This window comes from Catharus ustulatus, chromosome 18, assembly GCF_009819885.2.
Source record: "Catharus ustulatus isolate bCatUst1 chromosome 18, bCatUst1.pri.v2, whole genome shotgun sequence".
In the NCBI taxonomy this organism is placed as follows: Eukaryota; Metazoa; Chordata; class Aves; order Passeriformes; family Turdidae; genus Catharus; species Catharus ustulatus.
Genome location: NC_046238.1, coordinates 7,236,217 through 7,260,433, shown reverse-complemented (window position 1 = coordinate 7,260,433; position 24,217 = coordinate 7,236,217). Strand labels below are relative to the sequence as shown.

The 24,217-nt window shown below is 41.9% G+C and overlaps 1 protein-coding gene across 14 annotated transcripts in view; it reads right to left on the bottom strand.

Moving 5' to 3' along the window:
- The window catches only part of ARVCF (ARVCF delta catenin family member), a 247,023-nt gene that overhangs the window by 86,421 nt on the left and 136,385 nt on the right, over positions 1 to 24,217 (bottom strand). For 13 of the 14 annotated variants that reach the window (XM_033075443.2, XM_033075445.2, XM_033075442.1 and 10 more), the window contains one exon: positions 1,670 to 1,828. In XM_033075443.2, coding sequence (XP_032931334.1) covers positions 1,670 to 1,828 — 159 coding nt within the window. Of the gene's footprint in view, positions 1 to 1,669; positions 1,829 to 9,133; positions 9,173 to 24,217 lie in introns of those variants that run through there. The other variant, XM_033075452.1, reaches the window with a different exon arrangement.

The window sequence follows — 24,217 nt, the reverse complement described above, 5'->3', positions numbered from 1 at the left end:
GCTCCAGGTACTACTTAAGCTGGAGTCAGTGGCATTATTTGAAACAACAGAAATAGAGAGAAAGACAGCTCTGCATCCTACCCCCATCCTGGACACACTTCAATGCCTGCAATGACCTACAGGAACACAAGAAAACCTTGCTCTTTGAAATGGAACAGTAGCTCCAGGGTTGCTGTTTTTTTCAATTTTCCTTTCCCATATGCAGCTACAATGCCTGTTTTGAAGCTGCCACTGTACTTTTCTGTGGGAAGATAGAAAAACAGGAGGTCCCCAACACAGAGGAGAAAATCACACCTCTGAGGCTGTGACAAACACACAGCTTTTATCAGTGCCACGACTATTTCAGACAAACTACTTCACTCCATGTGGTCCTCTTATCTAGGTGAGGCATGGCCTCACCTCTATTTTTACAGTCATAGCTATAATCTTATGCCCTTGCAGCCTCCTCAAACTATGCACTACTATTAGTACATATAAGAAGGTGTCCATCCCCACTGTAATTTTATCACTTCCTTCCTGCAAGTAACAGTTGTTGTTGCCACTAGAAAGAAAACAGCATTCCTTTCATGCAAGTCACAAACTAAACACATTAGATTATTTGACAAGCTAATAAAATTGTGGGTTTTTCATTCATCTTTGTTTTTATTTGTAGACCTCAATCTCCTTCCAACATGAGAAAGTAGGACAGTTATATTTACCTTCTACCTAACTGCAACAACTATTAAACCAGATATCAGTTTATTATAATGTGTACAGGCCTACTGACCTCAGGAAATCAACATTAATTTACCTCAACCTGAGGATCTGATGTCCTGAATAGATATCATAGAGGACTGCAATTCTGGAACACCAGTGAAAATAAACACTGATTTACACAGTGACCTCTCCAACTCCTTTTAACACTGAAAATAGCTGAACAATCTCCTCCGTTTTTCTTTTTAAATCTGTCCTGTTTAGAAATTTTAAAAAGGGAATCACCCTTAATCTTTGTAACCATCCAGTGGCACTGCACAGCACCAGCTCAACAGAGACTGTAAAAGTACCTTACACAAGTAACAAAAAGGTATCAGGAAAATTACAACATTTGCAACACCTGTAATCCAGTCAAACCTGAGGTACTTGAAAGCACACCCAGCTTTCCCCATGCATTAGGAGTAAGATGCCATTCACAAGATTGCTGCAGATTTTAAATGCAATGGTGTTATTTACAAAGGCTGCTTCTTGTTCTAAAGGACAAATGCATAATCAAATAATGTTATTAAAGACTGCCACTAATTTAAGACACATTTTTCTCAGCCAAGCCCTACTAACTCATCAATTTTTGTTTGCAGGGTAATGCTGTGAACTGCTTCAGTAGAATGAAGTGAATGTTACATGAAAAAGCAGCCTGAGAAAGGGTTCTGGTGTTTTTGTTTGGTTAACCTGGATACTTATTACTGCTCAGTTCACAGCTCCACAAACAGCTGTATCAGCAAGCTGATAGGGAGCAATCTAGACACAGAGGTGAAACTGAAAAAGCCCTGAACTCAGCTCTACTGGCCAACACAATGCTCAAAATCACTGAGGATCACAATAGCATGATTGTCATCACTCAGGCTACTCCCTGCTATTTCTATTCCATGATTAGATGGCACTTTGCCATTTCCCTCAGTGGTTATTAACCTCTGACCTTGGTTTCAGTTCTCCTTGTGGTTCCATCTTCAGAGGTGACAATAGACACGTGGGAAGTGGGAGTGCCTGGGTCTTCCTCTACAGTAACTGTCTCTTCCACCATTTCTTGAGGCTCTTGCATCATTGCTATTGAAGTCTGGTTACTGGGGCTTTGTTCCTATAAAGAAGCAGATAAAAAAATTTAACATCTCACTTCTACCATCATGGTATAACAATTTCACTGATTTCAGCTTCTTAGATTAAAAAAAACACATTTTACCCAAGAATTTGCAAGTAGAGATTCAGAGAAATGAGTATTTCCTGTCTCAGATAAGCTTGCTGAACTGTGCAGGAATGACTGGGCTCAGTGCAGCAAACAAAAATCATGTGAAGCTTCTATCAAGTACTTCATATTAACAGGCAACAGACTAACAGACTATACTATCGTACATTTAAATCTACTTTAAGCTTTCTCTTCAATGCCCAGCAGAGGAGCAGTGGAATTTTTGTCTGCAAAAACATTCTTTCAGTTCTGCAGTGAGCAGGCACACTGGATTTCAGAGCAATTAATCTTACACAACATTGAAAGTTTATTTTCATTTGATAAAGTACACTCAGTTGGAGACTAGAGAAGGTGATAAAACATCAACACCTACAATTAAATAGACACCTTCTCAAACTGCCCAAAGCGATGATAACTAAACAAAAAATTCACGGCTAGAGATTAATTCAGTGAAATGCTCCCCTTCTCACATCTTCACTCAGTCTGTAAGGTCTAACTGCTACAAGCTTATTTAACATTTATAACAGATAGACAACATAATAAAATCTAAACAGAAAGAAGGGAGATCAAAGGCGGGTTCTTGCAGGGATACTGCCTAAAGAGAACGCTCTGCTGCTCGCCAGCACTGGTGTCTGAACCTTCCTTTTTCTTATGCAATTGTGTGCTTCAGCACAGAAATCACAGAAGCTCCCTCTGGTAGATGAATGTCTTTCAGAAGTTTCCCAGCAAGAGGCCAATAAAGAAGTAGCTTATGCACTGAGAACTCAGACTTTTGCCCAGCATCATGAATCTTCAGCCATGTAAAATGAAATGACAGACTTGATCATTTCATTATGAGCCCTGAAGGTATCTGGCTACACAGGCTTTAAAGCCAAAGCAGGGTTTCTGCTGGCACATCCTGTCAAACAGACACTCAAAGAATATCTTTTATTAAGGACTATACACACACACATTTATTTTTACACACATTTTAAAAACAAAAAATCCAAGAAGAATGACATGGAGCCCAAAACTGCAAATTGAACATACTTCGCCAAAAGAAAAACTCCAGTCATATCCACTCTCTCTTTGCATCACAAGAAAATATAAAGGGTTGGGATGAAATAGTTGCAATAGAGGTGCTCAGCCTAATTACATAAAGGTTTAAATATTCTCCACATGTGAATAGCTTCATCACCAGGGAATTACAACACTACATTTTGTATCATTTAGAAAAATTGCATTTCAACTCAGCTATAGCCTTTGGATTTCCTCTTTTGCTGTGCCACGTTTTGTGCAGGTCCCCAGTGACCTTTTGCTACTGATGTCTCGTTAAGGTCCACATTTAATTCTTGCATGATCTATAATTTCTCTTTAAACATGTTGAGGTGAATTTTCTTTTATTTACAGCTGTATTCTGACCTTCTGGAACCCAGACTGCTCTCACTTTCAGGTAAGCACTAATATTAAACGAGACCATGACAGTAAGTCTCTGCCAATCACCTCAGTCAAAATGCAACACAGCCTTCAAAGGTAGGGCACCAGAAGTGATACAAGCAGGCACTACTTCCATTCCTATTGAAACCACAGAATAACTCAGGTTACAGAATCAATCAACGAGAATAAGGCTTCTGAAATCCTGAAGAAAATCACTCCTTCCAGTCTGCAGGACTCAAATCATTAATGGCAAATAACTTATGATACAAGCTGAATTCTTCATGGCAGAGTTCAGATGTCACATCATGTCTTCTGACATAGCTCCAGAAGGGGAACTTGCTCCTGCAATAAATACATTATTCTCTTCACATTTTTCTTGAAGATACTGTGTTATGACTGCAACTCCTTTTCTCTCACCCCACAGTAAAGCTTTCCTCCAAAGAGAATAATTTACACAATACTGCAATACAGCAGAGACTCAGAACTTCTATTCATCTTCACTCAAGCAAACCTTACCAAGAACAAAGAAATCAGTTACATATAGAGGGTTTTTGCACAACACCTTATCCCTGTAAGCCTCACCAAATGCCAAAACAGCTTCAAGGTGGGACCTTCTCACTCCTTTCCCATATGTATGTACACACACAGAGCTCATCCACCACCTTCATTTCTAGCTGCACTTGAGGTGCTGGTATCTCTTTGTTCCCCTCTAGACTTTATAGAAGCAGCCTCTGTTTTCTGATAATAAACTTGAGGAGATGGAAGGTGGAAAGAAATATTTTGTTCTCTGAGCTGCTGCAATACTACTTCTTTATTAAAAAAAAAAATAGAGAGTCTGCCTTTGTATTCAGACTGCCTGTGGGCAAAGGAAACCTTAAAAGCAGGGTACTTAAATATGAGCAAATTGCAAGCTAGAGCATATTGACTTTAAATGAGCGTTGTGCCGGGTTTTTTCCTCTGGCTGCTTCTAAAATGAAGATTCAGGCAGATATGGTACAGATCTACAAGAGAAAACTATTGTTAGCAAGAGACTGTCCTAAGCATCAGAAAACCTAAAAGCTTGCAAAGTTCAAGGCAGATATCTCAACAGAGGCAGGCAGCCAGGCAGCATCTACTGTGTCTTCTGTCTTAGTGTGTGAGCTCGAGGGATGCAGAGCCAAGGGGACAGACAGCCTGTCACCCAGCTCACCCCTGAGCTGCCTGAACCAGGAGCTTCTTTGATCTCCAAACCCAGTACTGTCTCTACATCGCTAGCTTGGAGCTGTCACACGCTAACATTAAGGTGGAAAAGATGCAAAGGTTTTGTTATCTGTTTTTAGATGCCATCATTAAGGATTTTAGGTCATCACAAATTGCAGAAACTAGGACACATTACCCCTTTCAACTGCTTCTCTGTGCTCAGCTTCGAAGCCAGTATTTAGGACGCTCTTTTTTGCTAAATACCCCTCAGCATCTCAGATTCCAAACATTTGGCAGGTATGCCTAATTATCCAGAGTAAACCACAAGCTGCTGGATAGGGCTGGAACATGACACCCCTAATGAACAATGCTACCAGCAGTTCCCTACCTGCTGGAGGGAGGTTAATTCCAGTCCAAAACAACACATACTCATTTACCTTACTGGAGGTTTTCAAAGCAAAAGCAATGAGATTACAAAACACTACCAAATTATAAGAACAGATTTCAGTGCAGTTATTGCATGTGGTGGCAGTAGTCATGACTCTTCCTTCTACTTTTGCTTTTTTGAGACCAAGTGAATCCTGTTGATTCATACTTGCATCTCCAGCGCTTTAAAAAAGTCACACTATTTAAAACACAAAGCAACAATCAATTTACCTCCAGCCTGTAAAAGTTAAGGATAGATGAAACAGCTAAAGACCTTGTAAAATAAGCAAGAAACATAAAATAACAGTAATTCTTGTTTTGTTAAAGAACAATGATTTATCATTTAGGGCACATGTCTCCTAGAGCTTATTTTGCATTAGACTACTACAGCTTCTGTAATCATCACCATTTCAATTCCTAGTGTTGTATTTCCAAAGTACTTATTTTATATCTGTTTTATTAAAGAATAACCTCCCCCAAGGAGGATCAGACATCCTACTTCAAGACAGTAAACAAAGTTCTTTATTCTCTGCCTATGGAACAATTTTAAACAGTCTGGAAATAATATAAAATTGCAGATTATTATTTCCACTAAAACAGGCTCTCTTCATGAACACGAAAATCATGTACATTGAATCTTCATTCTCCTTTGTTCTGAAGATTGCAGTGCAGGCTATTCCAGCTACTCCTTACTTCAGGCTACTGTCAAATACCAAATTGGAGGGTTTTTTGCAAAGCACAAAGGCTGGATTCTACATCAGTGGACATACTTGTCCTCAGCCAACCCCAGCACAGACAAAGCTCAAGTCTATCAGCTCCTGTGAAACACAAGTCTGGGCATAATTAACAGCACTGGACAACAATGCTAATTGAATTAAATGTGGATTCTCTCTCCTCTAGTACTCTTTAAATTACTTGTTAAAGCTTCAATCCCTGCAAAGCATGAGATTATTTCTAAGTGTAAAGCAGGCAAACACTGGCTTTGTAGGAGCCAAGTCTCAGGCTGGTGTTTTGCCCCAATGGTCTCCTTCCCACTCAGGCCTGCACTTCCAGTTCAGTCACGCTTTTATTTGCTGAAGGCATGTGGAGAAAGTCACAAAAAGCAAGTTTGTGGTAACACAGCTGCTGAAAAAAGTCTGTCTTGAGATCTTCATCAGACTGGGACATCAGAGAGGAAGGAAATCACTTATGAAATTGGTTGAACTTTGTGTATTCGAGGTAGACTTTCTAGTACAAGATCCAACTCTCCAGCAGCTAAACTCTCAGATCTGGTTATCACATCCTCCTGCCTTGTCAGAGCACCTTCTTTCACCACAGCCTCAAGATCCCTGTTGTGCTCTCTGCCCCGATTTGTCCTGACAGCTTTCCATGCATCTCAGCAACGCAAAAGCTGGACTGCAGGCTGAGCAGCTCATGCCCCTCACTGAGCCTGTGTCACCTGAGGGGTAGCAGTACAGGAGACTGTCCCACTCACTTTAGTTTGTTCTTCAAAACCAGGGGAGCCTTCACACACTGCAGAGCTCACATTACTGCAAGGCAGAGTACCTTCTAGAGACCTTAAGTTGAAAGACTGCTGCAGGCTGTTTCCCCCAGCAAGGTCGAGGTCTTCAGCACCAGAGCACAGGTATGCAGCCAGACCTACCCAAATACTTCATGGTTGTGAAAACATTGTCCCAAGACCAGGATCACATGATGGCACATTCAAGCAAGATGGCTCTAGAACAACAAAAAGCACCACATGATGCTGGAAGGAGAGTCTGCAATACAGACAATGACTTAAATATGGGAATGCATAAATATCTACTTTGCAGATAAATTAACCTCCATTTAGTAAACCTACATTGTTTTCTCATGTGAAATAAAATGTGGGGTTTATATATGCAAATATATATGTCTATATTTATGTATATGTATGTATACAATGGATTCAGTGCACTTCAGTGTGAACCCAAACACACCAACCTATGAGAAAGCTTCAAGCTCTGCTAGAGCTCTGACAAGCTCTAGCCTAAGGCTGGTCAGTTCAGAACAGAAGGGAAATGTTAGCCCCAAATGAAAGGAGGCTCTCCTGGCACAGGGTGCCAGAATGAACTCAGCCTCACTCCACAATGCACTAACTGTTTCCTGAACACTTACACACTTCCTTTGTCCTTCAGAAACACACACAACAAGCAATGAACAAATAATGCCAAGGGTTTTTAAAGCACCAAGGTTAAAAGGAACATTTCAGCAACTGGAGAAAACCCTTAACTACAGGATTTCTGAAAAGCCACAAAGAGGAGTAGGCCTTTTTGGAAGCAGGCATGGTAATTCACCCTTTGAAGGCATCACACCTTTCAGGGAGAGCAAGAGGCAGAGGTGAAGGAGAAGGAATCAAACCCCAGACAAGGCCTGGAGTAGTAATATTCATCCTTCAAGTACAGCAAGACACACTGGGGTTCTGTTCAGCCACGCGGGAGCTGCCCATCAACAGGGAAATCCAGTGCCTGCCCAACGGTCAACAAAGAGGGCTTTTATGCTATTTTAAACAATCTGAAGTGTCTCAGTTAATGGAAGACCGGGCAATTGGCCCTCAACTATTTCTAATTGACTGGAATGATGGATGAAGCTAAAGGGAAAGCTGACCCACTGAACTTTTCCATAGAAAGCTAGGAAACTGAAGGAGATTGTAAACAGTTTATAAGAACGAGAAGTGGGAGAGGCAGAATCCCAGGGGCTTTGCTCCTCTCAACCTGCTGTTAAGTTGTTTCAGACCAAGGATAACAAAGAGCTTCAACTCTGAGCAACAACCAAAAAATACATGGGAAGGTCTAAACAAACAGCATATTTTTCCCATGCTCTCCTCCCCTTTCTGCAGGAGCTGTTTAGCTCTGCCATACAAGCTGGTCCTTTGAATCAGAAAGGGCAATTTGTCACTCTGACAAGGTGTCTCTCAGGGCTCTCTATTGCCTTGCCCTGCTTTTCAGATTGACTGGGTGTTAACCAAGGATGTCAAGACATTACATCTCAGTCAACTTCAAGAGATGTGATGATATATGCTTAAAACTCACACGCTAATCAGTGCCACTACATTAAGGTAATGCTCAGGAAACCACACATGCCCCTTGATTTTCTGAACAAAACCATCACTAGCAGCTTTGCACTGCAAAGGGCAACTGTGCTGTAATGTGACAGAGCTGTCTGCTCTCCTCAACAGCTCCCGGGAAGGAAGTCTGAGGACATGCAACTTCCGCGTGGGGAAATGGATGACTAATAGGTTCAAATTCACACCATCTAACTTTAGGCAACTTAGCAATGTATCTAAATGCAGGATAACTTAATTCTTTGTTTTTAGTCAAAACAAGGAAATTATATAAAGTGCTTCAAGACAGCATTAAAGCTGGAGGATGAATCCAGGCCTCAAAGCCCCAGTGTAAGTTCTCAGTGTAGAACCCAGAATCAACAAGGCTATCACAAGTCACCACTCAGTCCCGTAGCCATGAGCCCTTTTTCTCCCAGTAGCTCAGCAAGAAGAATAGAAGCATAAGCCATTATTTGTAGTATGTAAATCATACAGGACAAAAAATAAAACCACACCAAAACAAACAAAAAACCCCCTAAAAAAGAAAACAAAACACAACAAACAAGAAAAAACAACCAACCAACCTACCTCACAAAAAAACATCAAAAAAAGAAAGAGTACCTGGCACAGAGAGCTCTCCTTCCCTAAACTGTCGCCAGCATGGCCAGTGTTTATCTGGACAGCCTGCCCAGCAGGAAAATGAGCAGGAAATGACTGTTTCTCACCAAGATTTGTACAGAGAGTTCACTGCCATTTGCCAAACTACCTCCCAAAGGCAAATACAATGTAAATCTGCATGCCTAATCTTTGACCAAACCCAAAGCAGATCTGACTTGCTTCCTCTCTGGAGTCTTTCAGATGAACTAACCAAAGCTAAATTAGGGCAATTTTTAGTGGGACAAGGTTCTATCATGGAGTATAATTTTCCACCAAGTTTTTTCCTTCATCTCCACCTGCTGCCTCTACAGTGCTGCCAATAGGGGTGGTATGGGATGACTAATTTTACATTCCTTTCTGCAACACAAGCATTCAGATTTCATTTCTTCCAGACCCCGCAGAGTTTGGATCACAAATTAAATGGATGCATGTATTACTAGATATCAAGTCCACGAACTTACATGCATATGGGAGTCAGAAATACAAGGTAGGTCCTTCATCTAAAACAAAAAAAAACCAACTGTCAGTTTGGCAGGTGAGAGCAGAAAGTTTCTCTGTGCAGTCTGTGTGTCCCAGACTCTACCCCAGCTACCTTCACACATCATTAGTGAGTTCAACCAAAGCCTGCCAGACACAGCCAGTTCCAGGCTAACACACACACACACGCCTACTTGCACTGCTACAAAACTACCTTGGAGAATTGCTTTTAACTTCAAGGCAGATGTAAACCATCTCTGCATTCTTTGAATTGCAACCAAGGCTGGAGCATTATTTGAGTGTCCTAAGAGCCATATCACATCAGTGTTAAATTTAACTCATCTCCTCACCCACCCACAATCTTGCTGGTAGATCTGAACCACCAACAAAAGCGCTTTTTGTGGAAAAACACACAACACAAAAAAGCAAAAAAAGTTCCAAAAAACAACAATAACAACAAAAAGCTTTTCTAATCCTGTGGGAAACAGAACAAACAGACCACTGATTATTTTTTAAGCCTGCATTCCAAGAAAGCTGCTCCTTAAAATAAATTATTTCTCATTCTGGGGAATACAAAGCAATTGACAATAAATCCAATCACTCATCTCACAAGGACTGTGCCTGCCAGTGTCTCCCATTATTAAGCCCCAGAGCAGGTCTGCCTGGCAGTGAGGCAGGACTGTGTCAGTCCAAACAGCTCCCCAGGAGATCACTCTGTAAATCACACAGTACTTCTTCCCTCTGCATCTCCCCCATTCCAGCTCCCCACCGAAAGCCAGGGTCTGGACAAAGCACAGCAGGAAGGTGTGAAGAGCCTCTGACACAGCCTGGCTGGGCAAGCCCAGAGAGCAGAAAGGGACAGCAGCAAAGGAACTGTGTGGGAGGTCTCTGGATAGGTACAAGTCCATTGGAACACCAACAAAGTCAACATAGCCAAAGACTGCTCCAACTGCTGTAAATCTTCCAAATGGAAGAGATTCCAGCAGAAAGACAATTTTCCCAACAGCAATGCAGTTACTGTGCTATTTCAACTGCCCAAGAGAGTTCACCAATGGCTTTTTGTCCAGTAGTCTGTTTATTTCCCACATTTTTTGTTTATTCCTTAAGACTGACCTTATAACCCCTACTTGCACATGGCCAGCCCTCACACACTGCCAACAGAACAAGTGCCTGTGCTAAGCTTGTGCTAAAGTAGCAATAAACAGTACGGAGAGGGAAAAAAAAAAAAGGAAAAACAAAAGATGAAAGTGAGCACTTGGGTATGAGGGAAAATGCTGAGTAAGAACCTGTTCAGTTCTCATATCCACTGCAGTGGGCTCAGAGCACAGCTAACAGAACAGCCAGAGAATAGGATCAAAGGTCTCTTTTTCACACCTAAGGTCCGAGCAATTAACCTCAGAAGAAGGTCAAGGAGTGATCTGATTACAAGTCAAGTGCCTAAAGGTATAATGGAAGGCTGATGGAGAACCCTTCAGACAGAAAGGTTTAACCAGTGCCAGTGTCTGATGAAGACTGACAAGACACAAGCACATTTAATTATGAGACGAGTGTGAGATGTGCAAATGAAGAAACACAAGGTAAAATTTTGCTGCTTAACAGGTTGGACCTAATTATTTTTAAGAAACGTTTTTCTATTTGCTCAAACCTGATAATGGAGAGGTGCTCCTGTGCATGCACACAGCTGTTCCTGCTTGACTGCTACAACACTCTGAAGATTTTTCAAGCTAAGAATTAATTATTTAAAGTTTGTGAAGGAATTCCCCATCCCCCAGCCTACCCTCAGCAAACTACACTTAAATGCAATACAGAGATTTTTGTTGGCCAGAGAAGGGGCAATGGTGCCTGTTCATCTTTTGGCCTAAGGAGTTCCCTCTGCTCCCACCAGTGAACCCCTTTCTCAGTTGTCCAGCAGTACTTCAGGTAATGCCAAATTGTAAACCAGAGCACTGTTCAACTGAGAAACCACCACTGCCCAGGAAGGACTGTCTGTCCCATCCCCCAGCCTTTGCTGCCTACAGCACAGCTCCCAAAAACCTGCAGTGCCAGCACAGCTGGAATAGCTGTGGGATAGCAGGAACCAGTGAATGAAGGGGGAAAGAGATGAGCACCATTTATCCAGGCACTGTCACCTGGAAGATTAATGGGAAACCACTGGCTCCATTCAGTTTATAGTAAGAGCCCTCAATATCGACAGCCAGGCCATTCAGCAAGGGCTGCTATTACTGCACGATGAGCATGAATCTCAAAAAGGAAAAAGTCATTTAAGCTAAGGTGGAAGTCACTAGCCCAGAGGTAAATACCTTCACCAGCAAAGTAAAATAGCTCTCAATTTCTTAAGTTAAATGTGTTTGGCTTTTTCTATTTTTCATCAGCTCTGGCTAATGGTTCCACATAGTTGCTGGAAATTGGCATCTTTCTGTGACCAATCACTCCTCCTGGCACTGTGTATACAGTCAGCTCTTCTACATTAACACATCAGAATTGTAAAATCCTATCACATTGGAAAAGGTCTCAATTATTTACACAGTACCTTTTTTATTATTATTTCTGATATGCTTTTGTTTGGGACTTCACAATGGAATTCAAATATGATGAAGACTAAGACAAGACACAGCCCCAGAGTCAGCAGTCTAAATCACTTTTAAACAGGTTCCCAGAGGGCTTTTGAGAGAGTCATTTCTCAATTAAACACAGACAAAAACAAGGGATCAGGATGAAATTGAGGACTTGCTATTAGCAACCATTAGTCAGAAAACTAAACTCCTGCTCGGAAGGCTGCACCTCCCTGCAGTTGGCAAGACAAGCTGTTTGAACCTAAGGACAGGACAGCTGCACTTCCCTCCCACTCCTTGTTGTGGTTTTATGCCAGAAAACAGAATTTTTAATTTTTCCAGAGAAGCCTTGCCAAGCTGAGGCTGCAAATAGGATATGGTGTGTTAGTAAACTCCTAAGCAGCTTGCTCACACCCTGGCCAGAACTGCTCAAAGTGCCTAAATCCCTACATGAACACTGGCAGCAGTGACCGCCTCCCTTTCACACTAACGATCCTCCTGTGTTACACTCTTTTGCAAATCAGGTTTGTACAGAGCATGCTATTTTCACCTCTTCACCCACGTACCCAGTTTTGCCTTCTCTTATTTTATAAGCTTTCCTATGACCCACCTCCACTGCTAAAATTTTGGTAGAAATAAACCAAAATTCTCCATAAAGCATTAGCTGTCCTGGGATCATCTATACACACAGCTGTCTTTCCCACAGTTCAAATGGAGCTGTTTTATTTTTCTCCCAATTCTTCACAAGGAATCAAAGATAAACAGTCATCCCACCCACCCTTTTTAAACAGTAACACAGACTCGATCACTACAAATTTAGCAGCAGCAAGTCCACCACCCACTATGAACACCCTGCCTTAAACACTGCTCCTGCCTCCAGGACTTGCCATGAGCACAGCACTGGGAATATTCTCAGAAACACACACCAGCAGAGTTCATCCTACCAGCTTGGGGGTTTGTTTTTTCCCTCAAGAGAAAGCCAATGTCTTGTAATTCCTTCCCAGAGTCTCCAGCAGCAAAAATCATCTCCAAAAAGGTGCTGCTGACTCCAAAAGTCAGGTCTGCTGACCTGGACTAAGCCATCACTCAATTATATTAACAAATAAATTAATCTGAAAGAAATCTGTAATATTCATCATCTCAGGAATATAACAGTTCGCAACAGATAAACACATGCATGGTAGATGGTAAGTTTGGCAAACAGTTGCAAAAGCAATGCTGGAGCCTGAAGAACACCAGAAAAAGATGAGCAGAGGACAGAAAAGCATTACAAAATGCATGAGTCTGTCCAGGGAGGGCAAAACCAAACAATAAAGCACGTCAGGGAAAGGGGAGGACAGATAAAAATGAGAAGAGACAGAACCCATAAATGAGAACGGTGTCATGTGGAAGCCAAATCAGTGGCATTCACATGAAAAAAAAGTGGCAGGAAAAGAGAAGGAGGGGGAGAATATGAAAGAAATATTTCAGTTTTTAATTCTATCCTGTTAACACTGCTTTCGTTCACCATATAAATCTTTTGGTGAACAGTAGCTCCCTCCACACAAGGCAGTATATTAAGATTTTTATTAAGGCTTTCCAAACACCATTCATTCTTTGGCTTTTTATGTGGTTTGCCTAGACTACGTCTTTGCTGCTAAGCTCTCATTAGATGTCTATCTTTTACTGACAGGGAAGAGATTATAAAACACAAGAAACCTGAGCAGCAGCCCAGTATTTGATTTGACACAAGTGAACAGCACAGGGTGCTGCTGTGGGACTGGGGACACTTCTGTATCTGCTCAGCATGAGCACAATGGGTCTGAGCTGTCCCATAGTGGCGTGTGAGTGATTAATTTGGGGAAGTACAGAAAGGGGAGGAGAGCTCAGATGCAGATGTATCACAGCCCATCTCCCACACCAGAAGCTCCTGTACCAGCCCCAGCACTTCCAGCCCCCAGGCAGGACAGCTCATAGCTCTGGCAGATGAATGAGGACTGGGAGGAGAATACTGCCCCAAGCCACAAATACCAGGGAAGCACGAGAACAACACAACACAAAGATGGAGCCAAATTAATAAATCTTGCTTACAAGGGATGACAGAACATCAGGAAGAGCAAATGTACCCATCTAGCTACCCGGGTGGAAGACAAAGATATCCATCCTGAACAGCAAATTGTGTCCAACACCATGAACACTTCACACCCCACAGGCAGAAAGCTAGCCTGATTCTACACTTAATTCAATTATCTATGTCAACAGTGACCAAACACATCAGCATTTACAGCCTCCCACCATTTATCAGTTCACACACGCAGAAATTAAACTGACTCCTGAACAAGGAATCATCAGCAACTCTCATCACAGAAAAAAACCACAGAAAACTAATTTTGCCAAGAAGTTTAAACTGAGCATGGCTCCATTTGGAAAATTACATGAAACCAAAGGATAGCTGTATCATTCATTTAACAAAAGCCACCAAATATATTGCAACAAGAGAACAAATCTAAAACGTGTTTAGAAACCCAGAAAATAGACCAGATAATGTGCTCTATACACCCTCAGCAGCAGACGTTACAGCTATTCTTAATCCTAGCTTTGTGAATCTGGTAGACATAATTCATTGTGCTTTTGGATCTGTAATATTTTGCAAAGCACTGCAGTTTGCTGGCTTACAAACATGCCCCGCCAGCTCACTGGGTAGAAAGATTTCTGCTGACTTCACCTACCATTTCAGTTACACTCTTCAGGGATTAGTATTTTTCCCTGCTAAGGATACAGGCTGCAAGTACCAAGTTGGAAAGGTTACACACGTGGCTGAAAAAGACTGGTAACATTTTGATAGTGATATACAGCATACAGAGAATGAACACTCAAGGGGCACTTGACTATTTCCTCCATGAAGTTCAAGTAGCATATTTAAATTTCAAATGCTTTAGAAATTTTACTTCTTTTTAGAGACATAATTTATAAAGTTTTTTCATCACACATTTTATACCCATAACTTCTCTAAAAGGAAGCCAGAACAGAGAAGCCTCTGTATTCTTTACAGACTTGCATGAAAAAAATTATCCTCTTCACAACCTAGTGCAACTTCACACCTGCACAGCTACCACAAGAAATAAAACCATTTCTAATGCAGAGTGTTTCATGTAATGTTAAGAACCTAAGAAACCATAAAGGCAGACTAACAAGCACTTCTGGTCCAGTCCTCTACTGGTAAAGCCACACCTCAGCACTCTGTCTATTCCAAAGCACTGCCATACCTTGTAATGAAGGTGGTTTTCCATCATAGGGATTTGCACTCCCATGACACATTTCTGTCTTCATACTCAGCAGGAAGAGAAGCAAATTTCAATATAAGTCTGTATAATTAATCTAATGGAATTTTACACCATTAAAATGGCAAGGTCAGAAAAAAATCACTGAGTGAGCTGCCTCAAGAACGTTACCTTCACACCTGCAGCAACCCCACAGCAGAAAACATTAGCGAAAATAATTTCTTGTAATATTATGCAGCAGTTTGAGCAGTCAAGCAAGTTCAAATGGTCAGCAGCAAAAAGCTTTTGTAAACCATTTGCATCTTGTTCCTCCTAAGAAAGTTTTACAAGAGAACTAACTCATTATCAGGAGTGGAGAGATGTTAGTGTCTTCATCATCAATGTCCATGCTCCAGCACAAGTATTCACTGTTCTTACCCTCGGAGCAGTATGAACATGACGACAGAAGAATGGATTTATTTCAAATAAGAGTTTGTGGAGGTTTGGAAGTCAGGTGAACTGCCCTGCAGCGTGTTTTAACCATGCAGCCTACCCTGCTCAGCCAGTGCAGGGCCGCAGAGGGATGCAAACAGCTGCTGCCATGGAAGAGGAAGGCTCTGCAATGCCTGCCCACTCCACAGCTCTGCTCTGCAAGGGTACATCTGTGCCTCAGGACACGGAGTAGCTGATCAGAGCTGATCATTCCACATGCACACACGGATGAAGGGAGCTCCAAACACAGAGAGCTCAGACTGCCGGGAGCTGGCCGGGCTCAGCCCAGCTCGCAGGCCAGGCTGCAGACCGGCGCGTGCTGACATCACTGATGTGTGAGAACGCTGGTGGCTGAGACACAGCTCGAGCACGAGCTGCAGGCTGCTCTCCCACAGCCTGGCAGCAGTATTCTGGAGGAGGCACTCCCCAGCCCATGGAGAAATAACAAGTGACAATGCAGGAAAGCATGTTTGCTTTCCATTCATGCATGCAAGCTATCTTGGGCCAAACAGTGGATGTGCTAAAAGGTTTTCCCCAGAGGAAATGTGTTTATTAATTACCATCTACTGAATTAATTGGTTCCCCATATGCTCTGCTGTGCTTCTAATACCGGAGCCCTGCTGCTGTTACTGAAAGGTGTCAGGTGTGGGGACTACCCAGGAGGTTCATCAGAACACTTCAGTCAATCTGAAAAGCTGATCTGTTTTTGTATTCATCAAATTCAAAGTGTATCCATCTATGGCAGAAGACATGGAAAAGGCATTTAAAATCTCCGACTGAATAATAATTTTTAAAGAGCCAACACACGCTCTTACTTCAGCTCCAAGTGTGGTATACAGCAGAAGCACAGAAGGAAGCGCTGATCTGAGGCCATCAACTCATCTCTTGGCCCCTCACCTGCAGTAACCTTGGCTGTTTTCCTTTTACACACCATTACATTCCTTATATCAACCTGTTCCTAGCAACTGCTGCCACTACTACTACCTAACTACCAAACTAACCTTTACAACCACCATATCCTCTCCCACTCTCTTTCATCAGTGCAAGAGAGGTATTTATGGATTCTGAGTCCAACTGGCACAACTCTGTGCAATGACATCATTTTTCTAATGTTATCAATCTCCCAATGAGACACTTTATTCATCACACATCAGTATCAGCTGGCAGGGACCACAGCTCCTGTCATTCCTGGTACTCAAAGCCACCTCTCCCAAACCCCCTGGATGCACTCACACAGTGCAAAGGCCAGAAAACCCTTTGTCTGAGAATGGGAGGACAAGCACTCATTATGGCAGTCTCTCTCGCAGATTTAGAGACCTTTGATACCAGTTTATTTAGTCCAGGTCTCCAATTTCAGCATTCCCCCACATATGCAATACCCACTCAGTCCAATTCAGAAACCTGAATATCAACAACTGTAATTACCACACCCAGTGGTGAACTCAGACTGCAGCAGCAGCAGCATCCCTGAAGCAGGAAACACTGGTCATGCTGGCTCCCTTTCAGAAATTCTAAAGTTCATGGCTACAGTAGAAAAGGAGTGTTACATCTATATTAAAATACCGTGTTCCAAGATTTTACCACTGTACCACCACTACAAAACACTGCTTACTGCAAGCTGGACAGGCCCAAGGACCAGGCATTTGAGATCATTCAGACAGAAACTGCTCTCACAGCATCAGGAAAGTCTCAGGTGCAGCCATAATGCCATTATTTAATTCCATATGGCCTGTGCTCAGTCTGCAGTGGCAGAGGGGGGAGAGCAGTCCCACAACCATCCTCCTGTAAACACATGTTAGCACAGGCTTAAGTTTCCTCAGTTTAAAATCTCAAGAAAATGAAGCTGAAGACAGCCTAACTGTACAACTTCAGAGTTAGTTCTGCTGCAGGAAATGGTTAAAGCATGTCGCAAAATAAACATTTATCAATATAAAGAGGTGTGATTGTGATGTGTTCGAAAGTTTCCTACAGAGGAAGATGGTCATGCTTACCCAGTCATGCTGGTAAGCAGCAGAAGAGGCTGCAGAGAGGTATAAAATCATGTTCCTAAATTGAGGCCTTGCTAATAACATCTTTACAAGTATGTAATAACTAGAAAAAAAAAATTAAAGCTACCTTCAGAGTAACATCTTCTGTAAGGCAGGTTGCAAATAGAAGTCAGTAGAATCTGTGCTACCTGTCTGGCAAACATATTTTCACTTGATAATGGGCATATGACAAGCAAGACTTTTGAAGTGACCCATATAAAACATTAGTGCACAATACAGTAGTTAGAGCACTGCAAATGGAAAAGGTGGGATTGACTCCTCCTGTCTGGGAGAGCTGTTTCTGAAAGATTTGCAACATGCCACATAGCACCAGGTACAGCACTTCATCTTTCCAAGAGATAGCAAACCTCTCTTAAAGCAATGAACTGCTCTTCTTTAATTCAGCATATCTGCCCCACCCAGTGATTAAGTCCTTTGTCTGTTAATTTAGGAGGATGCATTTCTCTTCCAGATGCTAGTAAAAGGCATACAACAGAAAAAAAAAAAAAAAGGTAAATATTCGGTTTGCAGCTGCTCTGATACAGCATAAACTTACAGAAGGGATTTGGAGAAGCAGTAACTACCCACATCATCACATCAGCATAACCTCAATACCCCTCTGTGTACAGACTGAGCTGTTCCTGAAGGCACCTATTTGCTCTTCAAGGATTCAGGCTTGAAGGATCTTTTCCACGCACTTGACTTAGTTTTGGTTCACTACCCTGCATGCAGACACAGAAGACTTCATTACACATTTGCTGCCCACCTGCAGGACATAAATGATTAATTTCCAAGCATATCAACTCTACACAGCTGTTGGGCTTTCCCTTTTCCTCTGTTTCTTCATTGCTTGCTTTGAAGAAAAAAGAACAGGAATATCAAGCAAAATTCAGCTAGAGATATTAAAACATTGCAGTATTTTTCCATCTCAGCAGAATAGTTGGGGAGTCAAACGTTTTAATCAAAGGATTAGGAAAAATGATTTCAAATACACAAAGTGCATGCCAGATCAAATCCTGTCTTCTGTCATCCAAGGTAACTGTTATCCAGTGGACTAATTTGCAAACATAATTTTATCCTCTAATTAAATAAATCAGCCCAGGTAAAAAGGTGTGAAGACGTGATTTACAGTGTCAGCATGGACACTGAGGATGGAGGAGGGACTTGTATGAGGTCCATGCTGAAGTGAGACCTGCATGAAGAGACAATTCAGTTGATGGTGAAAGATTACATCCACAATGTCTGGTCCCTCGAAAAAGTCTCATTTGTTCCCTCATGTCTGCAGAGCAGCTCTGGGCAAGGGCTGAACAGAGCCCAAAAGGCAACAGGAGTGACCCACACTCCCTTCACCAAGCACCAGCTCAGACCCTCCCAGACCTTGCTCTGAAGATATTCCAGAGGAGTTATTGCAGCAGGCACAAGGAGCTATTTCAGCTCAACTGCCACAATCTGAGAGCTTTGGACAGAGCAAAGGGGAATACACTTATTAGGGACTGGTAAACAGCCACAGCTACATTTGAATTTATCTCTAAATCCACATTTGTGCTAGCAGTGGAACAGTTGATTTAGATTTACCTCACCTATCTGCTCCTCTGCTCTTGAAAAGGAAAGTATTATTAAGGTTTTTCACAACAGAGTTAAAAGGAATTTCCTGCCAAAATCTCCCCAGACAAGAAATGCCAGTGACTTCTTGCAGGATCTGAATATAGCAAAAGCTCTCGAAAAGTTTCTGAGTCCAGCTTTTACTTTCCCAGTACAGGCTGTCAGATGAGGATGAGTCCTTGATGTCTTTTGTAGCTGTGCATTACCTGGAGGCTGACTGTAGGAAAGGTACAGCTACAGATTCTCGGTGTAACTCCTGACGCAAATACTGTCCTGAAGGAAAAACAATGCTCTTTTGAAATAAAATTAAACCACTAGTAAAGCAGAGCAATTACTCTGGAGAGAAGCCACTTTTAATAATAAAATCCACACAAGGACAACTGCAATGTACAAAATTTACACTTAAATAGAATACACAGACCAACACGTCTATCCAAATGCATTTGTCTTTGTCCAAATTCACAGCTTTTTTTCCTTAACATAAAGGTTTGCAATAGGAATTCAGGAGAACATACAAAAAAAATTTGACAATTTCATATAGGGAGCATGGAAAAAAACCGAAGTACAAAGTAAAAATGAAATCAAGTATTTTTACGAAATGAGCTTAAGTGCCTTGTTTCCTGCTTGAAATTGGTCTTTTGATGGAGCAAGTTCACTATGACAAACCTTTTTTCCATCCAGTTACTCTTCCAGATCTTTGGGATGTTATGGGAATGGTGGGAGGCAACAGTCTTAGCAAAATACAGCCAGATGACCAGAGAAGTACCAAATGGCTGAAGGGTTTAGTAAGAAAAGGCCAGATGAAAACACACACCCTCCCCATGCAAAACTTGACAGGGAAATAAAATTGCCTTGATTTATATTTCTGAAGAACAGTTCACATCTAGGGATTTACTAATAATACTCTCCCAAGGCAGGTTTTGTGTGACAGCTGCATTTTGTCTCTCTGGAAACACCTTTAAAAAGAAAATCATGCCAGACAAGAGTACACAGAGCATCCACTCCAAGGACTGGTCTGCACAGTCATGGTCAATGTCCTAAGTCTTTCTCCCTTTGTTCTTTAAAAATAAAAAGGAAGGAGGGAAAAAGCCCATCTGTGACATAGCTTAGAGCATCAGAAACTCGGTCAGCTTTTGCAGTAATCTGAATCACCCCTCTGACTGCCCTTGAATTTGCTCACAAGATCCAAGCCCTGCACAGACAGGATGCTGTACTGCAACAGGTAAAAGAGAAAACCTGCAGAATTGGGGTCAGGGGTCTACACCTCTGGTAACTGCTTTTCTTTTTCATTGGCAGAGGCAATGGGCTACACGTGGTGTGTGTGAAAGAATGAAAGCTGAAGCAAACAGCTTGCAAGTCTTGTTAAATTACCTGTACTGAGTAAGAACCATGAAAGGCACACAACACAGAAAGAGATTATGAGGTACAGCAAAAAATGAAAGATCTGCAGTTTAGGGCCCAGTCACAGAGTATAAAGTATCTGGAGTCCTACAGCTGACCAGGGGTTACAGAAAGAATCCACAAGCATTCCAGTGAAACCAGCTCTGCTGAATGATTACACTTGGACCTAAAAACCAGTTGAGGAAAAAGAATCAGCAGCTGAGAGAATGGCAAAAATGAAAACAGACTTCTAAGTATACCCTAACAGTACCTGGAATACTGTACTACAGACATGATCTAATTAGACAGTAAGTCAAATATCCACTTTTCATTACTTGATGATCAGACTATTGTATCAAAGACCCTGAGAAATTTTTGACATTTGAGAAAACTAAGAAGACAGTAGTTTTCAGAAGTTTCATGTGAGTCACTGGGAGTCTCTGATGAACTCCCTCTGAAGGAAGCAGGCCATTGTGCTGTCTTTCCAGGAAAAGCCACAGTGCATTTTCTGTTTGTGGTGTTTAATCATTAAAAAGAAAGGGGGGAAAATCCTTTTTGCTAGGGCACAGCTAATAGTGGAATGAACTACCTCATTCATCTAAATAAAGTCAGCTCTAAACCATGCAATAACCATTTAAGTGCCTGCTTTGTTAATTATTTCACTGTTTATCTAATTCATTATGAGGATCTAAATAATAAGCTCATTCAGCATTAGCCAAGATCAGACACAGAAGACACCCATTCAGCCTGTCCACCCTTTTGCCCACTGGGGGTCTGTCCCCTGCAGCCTTGCCCAGGTTTATGGGGTCTCTGACCCCCTTAAGAACGTTCAATCACTCCACAGCTCAATACAGCACAGCTTTATGAAAGCTTCCTGTCTTTTCTACCATTAGTTCCTCCCTAGCCTCTGTGTGGATTTTTGGAATAGTTACCTCCAATTTTCCAACTTTATTTCAGAAAAAATTGTCACCTTGCAGTGTGAACAAGGACAGTATTTCTAATGGGAGAGAACAGGTGAATTGTTTCATTATTAATCCACTTCCCTTTTCCTCACCTGTTGCTTCTGAATTCGTTATTTTGCATACAGCTACAACAACAGCTCTTCTCAAAGTCCGGATTTCTATAACTGTACAATAGAGCTCACTCAGGAAACAAGGGCAACACACCTTCCAAAGGGCACAAGGATTTGCACCTGCACCTCCCACACGACCTCAATTATATCCTGCATCCACTCCCTTTCAGAAAGGCTCAGCACTTGTGATTCCCTTAAGAAAAAGTACATTTCACCTTTCTATGCTTCATTTCAGTTTGGCATTTATATAGCTCAGAAGATAACTACACCTTTTTCTGGTGATGTTAGCATATGATTAAGTGTTCCTCAAACAGGGGCACCTTTCTTGGAGATGGTAATTGAAGTCAGCACATGGACTGGCCTGAGAGGCTGCATTAGCAGTTCAAACACTGCTCTCTTCAGCTTCTGAGGAGTGAGCTAATCTTCAGGTGGAGTGCAATAGCTGGAGCCTTGGAGAAAAACAGAAATGCCAACATGTCTGCCTTTTACTTGGTGGACAAGCCCATCACAACACCACTCCAAGTGGCAAAACACAACTGGAACAAATCAAAACAAAACCACAGCCACGCTTGAGTTCCTACTGAGGGAGTGGTGTTTTCCTCAAGTATTTCCAAACAGCGGTCAGAGTGGGTGGGTGTGGGGAGTCAAAGGCTTCAGTATAAACTGTTTATTGAAATAATTCCCTTTAATTGCCCTCCCTCGCACTGCAGTGTTTAGCCATGGAATCACTTGTGCCCTGGGAAGGGGCAAGTACATACCATTTGTGACAGCAATTACAGCAGAGTAATTAACCAATCCCTCCATTTCTGCAAGAAAAGCTTCTTAAGCTGATAATAAATTTAAGCATTTGAAAGTAGTGAAACTGATTTTCCATGCAGCAACAGCGTAAGAACTGCCAAATGCTTTCCTCTTGACTGTTCATTGAGCACCTGAAATGATGCAGATCATTACTTCAGCAGGCATTAGGGCTGTTAATGTTAAGATTTACACAGGAGGCAAAAACTTATATTACAATATAGCCACAGAAGTGCAACTGTACAGTGTACACAACTTTTACATGAAACAATAGGCTCTTCTGAGAAATTAGAGTAATTTAAGTGTGAGAAAGCAGAAAGACTTAAATCTGCACAAATATTGTTAGGACACCCAGGGTGAATTAAACAGGACACCAACTGCCAATTAAAAATGTTAAACAAAAGCCAACCATCTTGGTCTGTAAATTTTTTCTCCCCAATTGCTGTGTAGGCACATTATTTAGAGCAGCTGTGTTATTAAGGAAGAAAGAAAAAACCAAAGTAGTTCTTATGCACTTAAAAAATCCCGTGCAGAACTTTGACCCTGCAGTGAAGGGCTTAGCCTATGTTTAGGCCAGTAGAAGCTACTTGACTCCTGTCCCAGATTTAGCACTGAGAGGAAAATTCATCTTCAGCACAAATCTATTAAATGAATAGGGCAGCATTTGAGTTCAGGAGCCAAGTCTCATACAACCAAAGTACAATTAAGTATCAGGGAAGGAAAATGTTGAAAGACAGAGCAACTTCCCAATTGGAGGTTATAAACCAGGATAAATAAACCACAATGACAAGGGGCATCTTTAAATTACATCTCCATTACAGTTAAGCCATATATTCTCAGCCACTTCACTTTGCAAAACTGAGAAAAAATGTGCTCTCTTCCCATTCTGCAGCTGGGCAGCTGCACTCTGAATGCTGCATCAGCAGCAGTGGCTAGTGTCAAGCTTCTCCCTTGAACCAGGAGCCATTCTGATCTTTTAAAAGCTGTTTTTTCACAACCTCATGGGATTCACTTTCTATGTCTTCACATCTCATTTTAAAGATCTTACAGGAAGCTCAAGCTCTAACCCAGGCCAATACCACAGCAGCTACCCTAAAATGGAAAGGCCAGCCTGAGCTGCCATCACTTGGTGATGCAGGACACCTCTCATCAGGAAACCCCACTGAGCTATCACCTATACCAACACAACTCAGGCACAGCTCTGCTCAATCCATGGCAGCGCAACAGTTCAAATGAAGGAACACTGCCTCAACTAGGAAAAACACATCAAAAGGAAACAAAAGTTAAAGGTGGAAAAACAAAGCAAAGTGGAAGATTTTATTATCCTTTTTCTTGAGTTCTAAACTACTCTTCCCAATCTCTGAAATGGTTCTGGAACTCTCACAAACACATTGAGAAGACAGAAGCATGTAAGAGACCTTGTCCCAGAGGCACAAAACAGAACGGGGTCAGAAAACTGGGAAACATCTGACTTGCTCAGGTCAACAAAATCAGGCAAAAAATGAAGTTTTGATTGGAATGTGGCCATGCTGGCTCAAAGCAGTTATCTCCTACACTGACTTCAGTACTGATGCCTTGAGCAAGAGCAGTATCACATTCCACATTCTGAAGAAGACATGCTTGGTTTCATCCTCCACACTGCACATCCACAGCGTTCCTTCTCCAGCCAGCAGCAAAGAGAAAGAACCTTTCATAACCTTTTCCTGAGCTTAACTAAAAATCTCCTGGTACTTGTCAACAGAAGCAAGAGCAAGGATGACAAAATGCCATCTAAGAACAGGCATTTGACCTTCCTGTCTTGCAATAGCTGAGTGCTCCTAGCCAGGTATTGCCATTCCTGTGACACCATGCACCGAGTACGAAAGGAGCCTTGAGCCCCTGCTCCTCTCCATTTAGATCAATCCATTTT